Genomic DNA, 13,269 nt, shown 5'->3' with positions numbered 1-13,269 from the left:
ACTTTCAGCAAACAGTTTAGAACTGGGAGAAAATATTATTCTACTTGCTTTTTGAGACAATGATGGAGGACTGAAATGGCATAAAAAGCCTAGAGTTACTGGATTTTATGTCAGCATATATTTAGCTGCTTAAAAAATACAAATTAGTAGTTCTCACTATTTCCATGTGTCTATTACATTTGTACTTGCTTATCCAAGGATCTAAGCAGTGAAAAAAAATCCCATTCCATTTGCAATTTGTATAAGACTGAAATTACTGTGATTACATAAAATACACAATTATTACAGATATGCATTCTAGAATTTCTATTTCTCCTAAAAAATACCTGTTTTTTATTTTTCAGAAGAAACAAAGGAATGTGTTACGGATAGGAATCCAGAGCCTGGGTTCTGTTTTGTGGGGTGATGATGTTTGTTGCAGTGATCCCCCTGAAGATCCTCACAGCCTGACAAAATTTCTCTATGTTCTCCGTGGCCTGCTCAGGAAATCTTTGTCAGCCTGCATCATCACAGTGCCCTCTCACCTTATCCAGGTAGGAATGCTGCTTCTGCTGATTTCTGAGCTAGAACATCACGCAGCAAAAATCTCAAGATTATAGTAAGGAAACAAATGCAGTTCTGGAGATTTTAAAAGATCTTTTTGTTCAAAGGGTGAATGTAAAACATGACTGTATCTTATGTTTTATACTTTTGTGGGAGAGTCATGCTGCAAAATCTACCAAGACTTAAGTATAAAATTATTTTAGGAACAGTTATGCCAAATATGGGTCTTACTCCTTTTTGGAAAAACAATCAAAATTTCAGAAACTATAAAAAATCAAATACCTATAGCAATCTCTTTTTCAATTATTTTTTACAGCATCTCTATGCACTTTCTCAATGCTTTCAAAATGCTTTTTGGAATATCAGTACAAGGTTTTCAGTCTACTGTCTTTATCTGTCATTCTCATTATGATGATATCTGATCTTGTTTATAAAGCCAGGAATTGAAAGGTACAGATTTGCTCTATGATTCTAATATCCTCTTATATTGGGGCTAGGAACAAACCAGTTATGGCATCAGTCATTTTCCCAACTGCAAAATCAAAAGCAATTAACAATATTGTTCCTGATAGTATATGGAGATTTAAATGTATCCTCTGAAAATAAACTTTTTTAGCAAAAGGAAAAATGTAGATAGTCTTTTGTTCTGTGAGTGGTACAGGAACTTGCAAAAGCAAAATTATTATTCACAATGAACAGAGAACCTATAATTTTAGATATTTGATTTGATTATAGTAAAAAGTACTGGATAAAACCTCATATTATGCAAAATATTTTCATAGTAGGTGAGTTTATCAATAGATTAAATCCTGGCTTGTACATGATTCACAAGTGTTGCATTTTGTTAAAGGTCTTTGAAAACCTGCAAATATTATTTATTTAGATACCAATGCAATTACTTCTTCAAAAATAAAGAAGGTCAATTTTCTAGTTTTACTATTAAAGTAAAAAAGGGTGTGAATATTTTTCTTGCAGTACATGCCTCCATCTCTATTTTTAAATGTTAGGTGGCAGTCTGTTTTCAGAAAGAGAGGCATTTAAATTTAAAGCAAGAAATAGAATTTGTGAATGTGAAGCTGTCATCCTACTTCTTACACACTGGAACTGCCTGTCCATAATTGGGGAATACAACCCTTTCCATTGTAATCTTCTTTATATGTCATGCCAATAAAAAGTACAGTTATATTTTAGAGAAGTGCAGAAGTGTCACTAAGAAAGAAACTGAAGTTTGTTTCAAACTTACTTGAGAAGTTGATGATTGGTTTTTAAATTCCAGGGAGTTAGGATTGAAATTATGCCTCGTTTTTTAAATAACTGAGTTTTTAATTTTAACAGTAAGCGCTAGAATATTCTGAATTAAAAAAAAAGAAACATTATGTACAGAATCTTTGCTGAGGTGCCATGAGCACATTAATTTTATTTGTTTTAATTGTGAAACTTTGTGTATCCTCCTTTGAGCCCTGCACTGTGGGCAGAGCTGTCATTAGGAGCAGCAAAGCTGCTGAGGCTCCCTCCTAGCCCACATTACCCAGTTCCCAGAGCCCTGCTGTGGAGTTGCTGCCCTCTCCAAGAAGCCTGTTAAAGAGCCCCTGGGAGCATGTGTCCAGCCTCCCTGGCACTGCTTAATTGGTGAGGCTGGCCAGATGAGGGGACAGCCCAACATGCAGATAATAACAGCAGCTGCTCACCTTCCCACTGCTCAGCCCTCTCCTTGCTGCTGCTCAGGGCTCTGCTGCACTCAGAAAGCAGAGGAAATAGCTCTTCTCTGCAGCACACTCAGAGAGGGATTTGCTTTTCCAAATATGTGTTTCACTTGATAAGGCAGTTCTAGCATATCCTTTATCTGTTTAATCTTCCAGTCAGTGCACTGAAGGCATAAGAGAATTCATGTTTTGCTGAAATCTGGTGAATTCCCCATTTTTCCCCTATTTATTGTTCCTCAACTCCCCAGGTTGTAGTTCAGCCCCCAAGTAAATTAATTGGGTGGGCTCCAAGTAAATTCTTCACATGTGCAATTTCCATGAAAGACATCTAAGTTGAAAATCACATTTCATCAAAGTTTTGTCTGGATGACATGTACAAAAAAAATAGTTTCCTCCTTACCTGCTTTGTCATGAAAAAGTAAATTTTTGGTAGTGACATAACTTACCTTGTCTCTGTCAGTCTCCAATACTAGTTATTCCAGTGAAGAAGAGATAAAACAATTGGTAGTACTGATTTTTGACAGGGGCAATGTCTTTTCAACCCAGACTAGCTCTGGTTTTTATATGAAGTATATGAAGAATACATAAATATATATGTATGTGTATATGTATTTCTGAAATTGTTTTCTTTTATGTATTTTGCCCAATACTTTGCATGTTGTGCTGTGACAGGGGGTTCACAAATTAAATCTGCCTGGTTTCTTTTTTTTTCCAGAAAGTTTAATTTTTGCCTTTACTTTTCATATATTATCTTTTTTTTTTGTTAGTGAGAGATTAAAATGAGCCTCCTTGTTTCATATTTTCTGTATTTTGTTTGTAATTTTACTCATGCTGCCTCCTTAATCTGTTTCTAAACAGTCACTTTACCTTATTACAGTAACATAATACACTAGTGCTATTATTGTTTGTTCACTTCCCCTGCATTCTCATCTCTGATTTGACTCTTCAGTGATTACATAGCATTAAACAGTGATTTTGCTTTGATATTTTTCCCTCTGTGATACACATGCACCAATGTGGCTCCTTCATTATTCCAGCAATTCATTGTCTTATATTTAATAGCTTGAATTGCATTTATCCAAAGATAATGCTCATTAATCCAGCCTGATGGGACAGTTCATGATGTTCTTCTATTTTGGTAAAAGACAAAAAGTTTGCAAAAAAAGTCTGTTTGTGTGTGGAGTTTTTCCAGAGTAATTGGAAGAAATTGTAGTCCACTAAAGCACACAGATTTTGGGGGTTTTATTGATGAAACTTCTAGGGCAAACAGTGCATGAAGAAAAAATAAAATTCTCTTTTCTCAACCACAAAAATGGGAATACATTATTCTGGAAGAGGGTTTCAAGAAAATGACACAAAAAACTTACCCAATTATGATTTTTATTCAGGTGAGGTGTGACAAGTTTTGCTTGATTGGTATTTTCTACTGATTGAACATACTCTTATCTTACACTGTCTGTCAGGTAATAAATATTGAGCTACTTACAAGTGTGATTAAAATAGTTGATGGAAGGTTATTTTTCAAGTCTTCCTACTGCTTCTTGAAAATGCATTGTGCCTAAGAAATCATATGGTACATTTGAAAAGGGAAAATTACTTCAATTTTTAAAATCTGGCATTGATCAAGGAGGGCAGATTGAAAAGGCATTTCATTTGTTGTTGCACTTTCCAGGTTTAAGGAATATTATAAGAGCAAGTCATTTTCTGCATTTTGATAGTCATTGCATTTAAATACCTAAATTTAGAACAAGAATTACTGTGCAATTGTGTGACTGAAAAGAGTTTATCACCAGTCTATAATGGAAAAGTCCTAAATTAGAATTTAAAACATTTCCCCATTGTTTTTTTTTCCTTTAATTACTAGAAATAATTAGTAAATCCAAGAACATTTTCCTTAAAATACTAAATAATATTTTTAATTCTATTCCAGTTCCTCCCAATTTTGTATCACTTAAGTAGTAGTAGATTTTTTTGAATAGATTATTATATTCAATGGGGAAAATGTAGCAGTTGTTAAAGCCATCCTTTATTTTGAGCTCCAAGCTGGTATTACTGGTAAGGACTAAAAACCATATTAGTCAGCCTGTACCAAGGGAAATTAATTGACTAATGAAAAGTCAGTATGAATAAGTCTTCTTACAGAGCCTGTCCTCAGAGTCTGGAGTTCTGTTTAGCAAGGTATTTTCATTATTTCATCCAGCATGTTAAAAAATTAATTTCCTACAATATTAATGTTTTGATGTTTTGAATTCACTCAAGTGCATGAGTTACTGTACATTTCAGTGTAGAAAAATTGAGAAACAAACCTCTTCACATCCCAAGCCTTTTGTGTTCACACTGGGTGATTTAGCAGCTAAACCCAAAGTCAAGCAATGCAGTGCTTTAGAATCCATTGCTAATAAAGGATTATAAAATGTGAACTCCTATAGCTGGTGAATTTCTCACAGTTTGAAATCCTTATTCCTATGACAAGAACTAAGAGTGATTGCCTGCCTTAGAGCTCTAACTTTTGAGTTCACTGGTGTAAAGTGCTGAATAACCTCCAAATGTATTTGAAGAGGTGGCTGCAAGAAGGTTTGTATTGAGATCCAGTGTGGTTTCTATATCATGATTAAGGAAACTTCCCAATTTCTCTGCAAAATAGAAACCATGAAGATGAAATGCTGATATGTGTATTGGGGTTTTTTTACTTGCTTACATGTTGCTTTTTGTTGTATGTGAGACATAGATTTTAACAAATAAATGTACAAATAAATATCAAGAGTTGTAAGTTTATGACAGGTATTTTGGGTTATCCACATAATTTTAGGATATGAGTATTTTGGGTTTAGCCATTCATGAAAGCATCTTTAAAATTCTCACTGAGCAGGGAGCTCAGGGAAGTATCCCATTCAAAATTTAATTTGGGAAACAGTATTTTTAAAATTTCTTTTATTGCTGATGTATTTGCTAATTGAGCTGTAGAAGAAATAAAAGTATTTTTTGGTTTCATAAAATCAGATTTTGGTTGCCAGGAGGCTTTGTTCTAGCATTACCACTTCTGATTTGGTAACAGTTATCCATTTCAGAAACAAATACAAATACATCTGAAGCATGTTTTTGTCCCCACATATTAGTTGTCTGTTAACCAAATATTGTGAGGAACAGTCACACTGTGTGTTAAAGTGGCATGCCTAAAACAGCCTTGTCATTTTAAATAAATTTTACTTTTTAGAGGGACACTATATGCACATCCTCACCATCTCTCTTTAATGAAAAAAATCTCTTTCCCAAGATGTTAAACTGGAGAAGTGCACAAGGACAGGCAACGTGGCAATTTTATTTTACACATTATGTATATAAACTGAAAATACAGCTCTGCAAATCAGGCAGGAGTTAGAACCAAGTCTTTGAACTACAGCATCAGACCTAAACAGTTAAATATCCCATCACAGTATGGAGATAGTCATCTGTTCAAGCATATGGAATCTTTTGGCTACTGGGCTAAGTAGTTAATATAATGCCCAGTGTCCAGACATGGACACAACTGTTATGGAAGCAGAAGGGAAGAGGCTCATGTATTGGACACTAATAAGTAAAGATTAGAAGAGTGACTTTAAATAATACAGGCCACAGGAGTTATTAGTTTAAGCAATATTGCTTCCATTTTTAGAAAATGGAAGGTAGCATATTTTTTCTTTTTTCTTTTTCTTTTTTTTTTTATTTTTTTTTTTTTTTGCTGAAGTAGAAGTTTAGGTTCTTGAGAAAAAAAAAAAAAAAGCCCTGTGACTCTAGGATTAAATATAGGGTTTATCTGTTCTGTTACAGAACCAGAACAAAGAACAATCATTTTGTGTAAAACTATTTTACATTTAAATCCTTGCATATGTATTGTCCATCTTAAGTGATTTTCACAGAACCAAATATTGAACTTCTGTGCAATGTGTGCTTAGAAACATTTTGATGATTTTGATGGGAACTTTTGGTGTTGTTTAAAAATCCTGAAATTTCAGAATCCAGTTCTACCTCTTTTTGTTTAGACATTCTCTATTAATTAGAATATAATAATAATAAAAAGGAATACTACATCTTTAATGATGTTTTTGTGCCTGTGTAGTTAAGCTTTAATGCTAGGGAAAGAAAAAAAAAAAAAAAAAAAAAAAAAAAAGATTAAATTAGCCTTGTAACCTCTTTCTCTTCCAGACTGATGATGGAAAATAAAAGCTCTTAGCCACAGAATGTAACACTTAGAATTAATATTTAATTAGACCAGTAAATTGTACACCGTGGCTGAAAGCTTCCAAAGAGTTGTTAGTGCCACAATTGACCTACAAGTTTAATAATAACTCACTTCTAGGAGCAAGTGCCAGTTCAGCATAGTGGAGCCACTGTAAGAAAGTCCTGGGAGATTAAAATCAGCAAACCAAATGGCAGGCGAGGATTCCTGGGATGGAGCCTTCTGGAAAGCTGGGAGCTGGAGTAGCTTTTCAGCCAGGATTCAGATGAGAACAGTGGGCAAAAAAAGCTGATCCCTCCTGTTCTGGGAGCTTCTGGTTGTAGGCCAAAATCTTAGAACAGGTTTTTTTTTTCTAAATGTTCTTGCTGCAGCTATTAATTTATATCACAAGTCGAGTAATGAATGGCTTATCTTCATCTTTTAATTAAGTTTTAATGCAAACATTGTCATTGAATTCATTGGTCATGAATTTTCCTCGTGGAAGAAGGATACAGTTTTGTTATGATGTGTCATTTAGTATGTTTGTATTGCAGAATGTTTAATTTTATAGTATTTTACTGCTACATAAAGGAGTCCTTGTTAGGGGAAAATATGGCAAGCAATTTGCTGTAATATTATTAAATGTGTGAATTAAATAGGAAATGAGTATACCTTGTAAAATACAGAATTTGGAAGGTTAAATAGCTTAATCTTGCTTTTCATTTTACAAATAATTAAAATATAAAGCCAGTAACTCTCCATTAGACATCCATCTGAGCCTTAATTCTATGGCAAATTATTCTAGTGAAATAGGGCACCATAAGTTCAAAAATGTGCAAACACACAGCAACAGACTGAGGAAGGAGCATTCTGCATTATTTATTGGCTAGATCCTAAATAATTAAAGAAATGCCTACTCATTAGTTAAAAATTAAAGCAGGGGAGGACCTTGCCAGCAGAGGGAGCAGTCATGTCTTTCCTTAGGTTCCCATCGTTTCCAGCCTACCCATCATTTCCACATTGCCCAGCCAGTTTCCCATCTGGACCCAGCCTTGCCAGCCTGCTCCTGATGACAGCCTATAATTTTATACTGGATAAGGGATTAGTTTTTTAAATGATTTTATATCTCAGAATCTTGCCACTTGATTATCGACATCAGTTAGGTGTTCCTTTTGATAGTTGTGTGCTGTTAATTGAAATAATAATGCAGGGTCTTTTTGGTCACCTGGGAATAAAATGAGATGCACTGTTTAAAGAATTAAAGTTGCAGTGAGTGTTAGCCTTTCTAAATTGGTAAGAAAGCTGCAGTGACATTTTTATCAGGCCAAATGGTAACAAAAGGAACTCCTGAAACCTTTTTCTTGTAATGAATGATTCCCAGTGGAGTCATAGGATTTTAGTTAAGCCAGTTGGCTTCAAATATGTAATTTTTGCAGTTTTGTTGTGGCTCTTTTGTAATGTGACTCACTCTTCAGACTGCTTTTGCATCTCTGTTTTATACTCCACTATGACCAACTTGTAGCATGGAATATTTTCTGTGTTCCATTTTCTAGAGGAACCTTCTCAAATGATCAGTTCATTTTTTCTATGCTTAAAGACAAATAATAACCTATAGATTCCTAACTATATGTTTTTATAACAGTGAGACAGTCTCAGTAGTGAAAACCAGATAGTGTTTAAGGGAGGTGCTGGGCTCATCTTAGCCCAGATCTTGTAGTGATTTCTTCCCAGACTCTCACCCATCACTGGAGAAGGGCTCCATCAGCTTTATTTCATCTCCTCAGTGCAGCAGGACTTGTGAAGAGCCCCACACCCCAGAACAATTCACAGTCACCTGCAGCCTGTGCTTTCAGTCACCAAATGCTGAGGAAGGAGAAGAGAAAAGCACTGGACAGCATTCAGCTCAAAAAGTGTCACCCTTTAACACACTGTACATCTGTCACCTCTTCCAGCCAGATAATAACAGGATTTTCAGCACCAGCTTTCTGGGATTTCAATCCCACCCCATCTTCATGGTACCAAGTGTTTTGCTGATACCCCAGAGCCATGGGTGCAGCCTCCTAAAGCAAGCCTCAAATAGAGGGGGGAGGCAGAGCTGCAGTGAGAGGCTGAGCTGGGATCCCAGCTCACTGTTGTCTGGTTTTTGGCTTTGGACAGCTCACATGACACCTTTGTGCTTGTCACTGACTTGTAAATGAGGAATGCAGCACTTGCCTGTCTTTTGTGAAGCACTTGGAGATCAACAGATGGAACATTTGATTTAAACTACTAGACTTGGTTCATTTTTTTTTTTTTAGGCTGCAGCAGCAACTGTTATGGACTTGTTTAATTTATCTCTGTTTAGTGATCTCTCATTTTGTTGGCCTTTATGTCTGCCCTTCAATGGCAAAATAGGCATACTTCTTATTTTGTAAGGTGCCAAGGTTTGCTGGCCTTAGATGCTTTCATAGCTCAAGTAATACTCAAGTCCATCTCCAGTGAAGATCTAAAGATTTTTTTTTTTTTTTTTTTTTTTTTTTTTTTAGTGTGTGATATTTAATTTTTATTTCCTGGCTCATTATTCTTCCTGAAAATATATCAAAATTAATTGTACAGTGTCACCCCACCTTCATCTGACATTTTATGGTAATATGCAAAAACACTGCAGAGTTCCCACAGCAGAGACAGCTATCAAGACAAATGTTATTAAAAGCAACCTTAAGAGAACAACCAAAATCTGGAATTAATATGTTGTGTAACATATTGACCAACAGATGCTTTGTTACTCTCTTCCCATTTTTATGAGTAGGTTGTATCTAATTGCCTTCTCTTGTCTTCACTACACATCCTTTCTTTGCTTGGAAAACTTGTATAAAATTTTTCAAAGGTATTATTTACTGCTTTAAATTAGCCACACTAATTAGCTAATGCTATTGTGACTGTAAACAAGTCAACCAAAATCAGTGTTTCTCTGCTTTCAGCCCTACAGAAGGATATTATCCCTGGGTTCTATTGTAGCCAGTAAGGTTCTTCAGAGGTAAAAGAAGATGCCTAATTAGTCAGAATCCCCAAATCCTCTGAGTTTATTTCTTGAGTATCTGTCCTCCAGCAAAGACATCACAGTTGTGCTCAGTTTTCTTGTGAGATTGGTACAGATTTCTGCACATCAAAATTTGTTAATGGTCATCTTGTGTTCCAGTGGCCTGAGTGTACATTCATTTTAGAGCCAAAATTCAGTATTCAGTCAGTGGATTTGCTGTGTGCAAACACTGTAAACAGTGCTAATCATTTTGGAATTAGAAGATTTGTAGAATTTTATAGTTTACAGTCTTTATTAGTTACCAAATGGCACTTTTTGGCAGAACAGTTGGTAATCATTTCTTTTGGAGCTTTGTGAATTATCAAGAAGTGCACAAACTGGGTGGATCTCAAAACTAGTACAAGGGGCTAACTTCCTTAACTTCTTTTAGCAAAAGAAGGTGTATGGGTAATTCTGCAATTTTTGGAGCAGTAATTATTAACAAATGGTCATAAATTTTTAAGCTATGTTTCTTAATAATTTATATTTCCAACGTAAAATCCTTTGGAGATTAAGTAGTAATGACAAGTGGTAAATATTTGTGTGTTTTGAAGTCATTACCACATCATTGTGTGATAATCTCACAAAAATATCAAGAATTATTTAATTTATTGAATATCCAGCCACATTTCATTTTAGTGTGGCTGTCCCTGTTACAGTGCTAAGCTTACTTCAGCTTTATGACATAATGTAACTGAATTTTTTTAAAAAATACAACCAATTTTTTAGCTTTTCTTGAAAATTCTCACACCAAAATTTGCTTTAAGTTCAAGAGATTCATATTACTTTCCATGAACTGACTTGGTGTTTATTATTGAAACCTTTTTTCAAGTGAAGTGTCAGGATTTGTGGATTCACCTGTTGGTAACAACAGAGATTGTTGCCTCCAATTACAATTTTTCCTGGACTTGGGATGAGTATCTGAATTCCTCTTTGAATACTTTGCTGTCATACAAAATCCTTAAAGTGGGTTTTGTCCCAAGTCAAACAATATTTGTAAGTAGTGTTTGAGGTGATGAAATTGAAGTAGGATTCAATGTATTAATTCTTAATTGAATGTTTTAAAATAAAATCAGTGATGGGATTATATTACCAGAATGTAAATATAAAAAAGTAGCCATCTACCAAAATACAGGCCTAATCTCTTTGAAAAGGGATGTGCTCTTAAAATATTTTCTTTTCAATGCAGTATGTAAGTCCATATCAAAATTATGTTAATGTGCTGATCAGAATAAAAATGCAAATATATGCAAAAAAGCCCCTGCAATTCAAGTATTTGTATAGGTGAAAATTGTATCTCATTGTAGATCTTCAACATGAGTGTCTTGTTTTCCTTTTAAATTTTGAGATTGTTTATATGTACTATGTAGAAAAGTTGAGGCTGTCCTAAGAAAAATTTCCGTTTTCTGACTTTTCTTTACTCATGCAGTGCAAGGACTGAGAATTTAAATATTTTCATGTCAGGAATTTTGTGAGGTTTTTAATTTTTTAGAAACTCACAAAACAAAAGGACAAATTTGGGGTATTAGAGAAATTTTGACAGGAAATCAGAGGAGGACTAGAAATTAGAGCAGAGAAGAAAAGACAGATTTTTTTCCTAATACAAAATCCAGATGAACCAAGATTGATTTGATTAATAGTAGCCATGATAAAATTGTGGTACATTAAGAACTCAATCCAGTAGAAACAGACAAAATTAATTTTAGTGTGTGAGTTTGAGCATACAAGCTAGGCATGAATTTGTGTTGGTAGAGTACCAGGCTTTACACTCAAACACAGAACATGGTACATTGTAAACCTATTTTGTTGCAAATAAATATTTTTAAACCTGCACAAGAAATTACTCAAAGGTATCTACCTTCTGAAAATAAATTAGTAAGACAAAGCAGTCTTTTTCCATAATAGCCCTTCCCCAAAGCTGCTTAAACACATGTACAGTTCCCATTTCCATAGCCAGCTCTCTACATGGATTTTCTTGACATGTTTTGGAAGTACACTTTGGTTGAACCCAAATATTGCAAGTTTGCACTTAAAAGAAAATGTCTGTCTCAAACAGTAGCTCAAAGTAAGATATAGAATGGATGCCCAGCCCAGCCTGCACAACAGGATTGCTACCATGTTGTTAGAATAATTATATTTTGGCTGAACTAACTAATTTAGAAAAGCTGCAGTACATCTAGCAAGACTGAAAACTTTCCAAGACCGGATTGGTTTTGGGGGTTGTTTTTTTTTTCATTTTTAGTAGAATTTAAAACAATACCTCTTCTAGCTGCCAACAAACTCTTTCCCTGAATCTCACCATTCCTGGCTTCCCTCCTAACCATGTCCTGGCTCACCTCCAGAGCTGCCAAGTTTATGCCAGAAGCAGGAGGTATATTTGTATGGGGCTGGAGGAAGATCTGGAGCTCTGTTAAATTTTCGAGCCCAGATGGGGCAACATGATTTGTGTGTTTATGTCAGTGTGCCATACATCACAACTATCTGTGTGCTGACGTCAGCTTTGATTGGACATTAATGTGCTGAACACTGCAAACTAGAAAATACATGATAGATACAGATCTATGGCAGCAATGCCACATAAGCAAATGTCTGTTTGGTGTGGCCATTCACTGTGCAAAATATTTCCCGAGATACACTGCATTAAGCCAGGGGAATATTTTGACACACTTTAAAAACAAAAACAAAATCCACATGGGACAAGGGAAAACCATTAAAGAAAGCAAACCCTTTTAGAGGAAAAGATGAAATCAACATATCAGGCAAATATTGAGGTGCTGTGCTCACTTGAATCCTTCCAGAATTAAAACCAAATTCTTGTGATTTGCAGGACCATCAGTGATAGGGATATGTTGCTGATGGTTGAACACCTTTCTTTCCACAGTTTTTGTAACCCATTGTTATCAAAAGTGGCAAGCAAAAACATCAAATAATGTTTCAAAGGATAGGATTTTTTTCTGTGTGAGGAGTTTAGCTTTGTTTCCAGGAATCATCAGTGTTTATTTATTTAGATAAAAGTTTTTTATTTCTTGCTTCTACAAATAGCATCCAGCAGCCTCCTGAAAAACTGACAAAAGATGGTAATTTCTGGTCTGTGGGTTTATAGAGGTCACTGACTACTTTAGATTTAGATTTATACCATCTTTATGTGATTGCCCCTGTAGAATAATGTGACCAAAAGATTCCATTAAAATACAGTGTATTGTGTCTCTCTTCCTAGAAGAGGAAATTATTTGCAAGTCAGCTTTACTATTTCAGGGGCAGATACAATAGCACAGTCTAGGGGTTGGAGTTACCTCACATCACTTATGTTGTTCCTCAGAAAAGAAATTCTGCAGGATGACACCACTTCATCATTATCCAGGGTCAGACTTTTTGGGTGAAATGGAGGTTCCCTGATTCCACAGGGATGGATGCTCTTGGCCTGGGCACAAGTAGCAGCTTTGAAAAGAGACCCCTCCCCAGGATCTGATGCCATCTGGCCCAGAAGGTGGGGAAGGGAGGGGGTGGAAAGGTACCATGGGATCAGTGGTGACCTGAGCAGATTGGGCTGCTCCAGACAGGCCACAACTTCATGTCGAGGTCAGAGAACAGAATTCAGTTTATTCTTTGGCAGGAGCAGGAAATTTTCACCTTTCATATCTGCTTTGTAAGCTTCTCAGTGGCTAGAAAATAATGGTAACTGAAATGTGGGTTCATGAGAGCAGTTGGGATGCTGATCACCATTTTAATAAACCTTTAATATTTTAATTTTAATAAACCTTTAATGTCAG

General features: G+C 35.3%; 1 protein-coding gene across 6 annotated transcripts in view; it reads left to right on the top strand.

Moving 5' to 3' along the window:
• ELP4 (elongator acetyltransferase complex subunit 4) overlaps positions 1-13,269 on the top strand; it is a 127,410-nt gene that overhangs the window by 41,399 nt on the left and 72,742 nt on the right. For all 6 annotated transcript variants that reach the window (XM_056493594.1, XM_056493593.1, XM_056493592.1 and 3 more), the window contains exon 7: positions 345-533. In XM_056493594.1, coding sequence (XP_056349569.1) covers positions 345-533 — 189 coding nt within the window. The remainder of the gene's footprint in view (positions 1-344; positions 534-13,269) is intronic.

The sequence above is a fragment of the Oenanthe melanoleuca genome, chromosome 5, assembly GCF_029582105.1.
Source record: "Oenanthe melanoleuca isolate GR-GAL-2019-014 chromosome 5, OMel1.0, whole genome shotgun sequence".
Classification (NCBI taxonomy): domain Eukaryota; kingdom Metazoa; phylum Chordata; class Aves; order Passeriformes; family Muscicapidae; genus Oenanthe; species Oenanthe melanoleuca.
The sequence above is the reverse complement of the archived record's forward strand: the minus strand, read 5'-3'. Positions and strand labels throughout refer to the sequence as shown.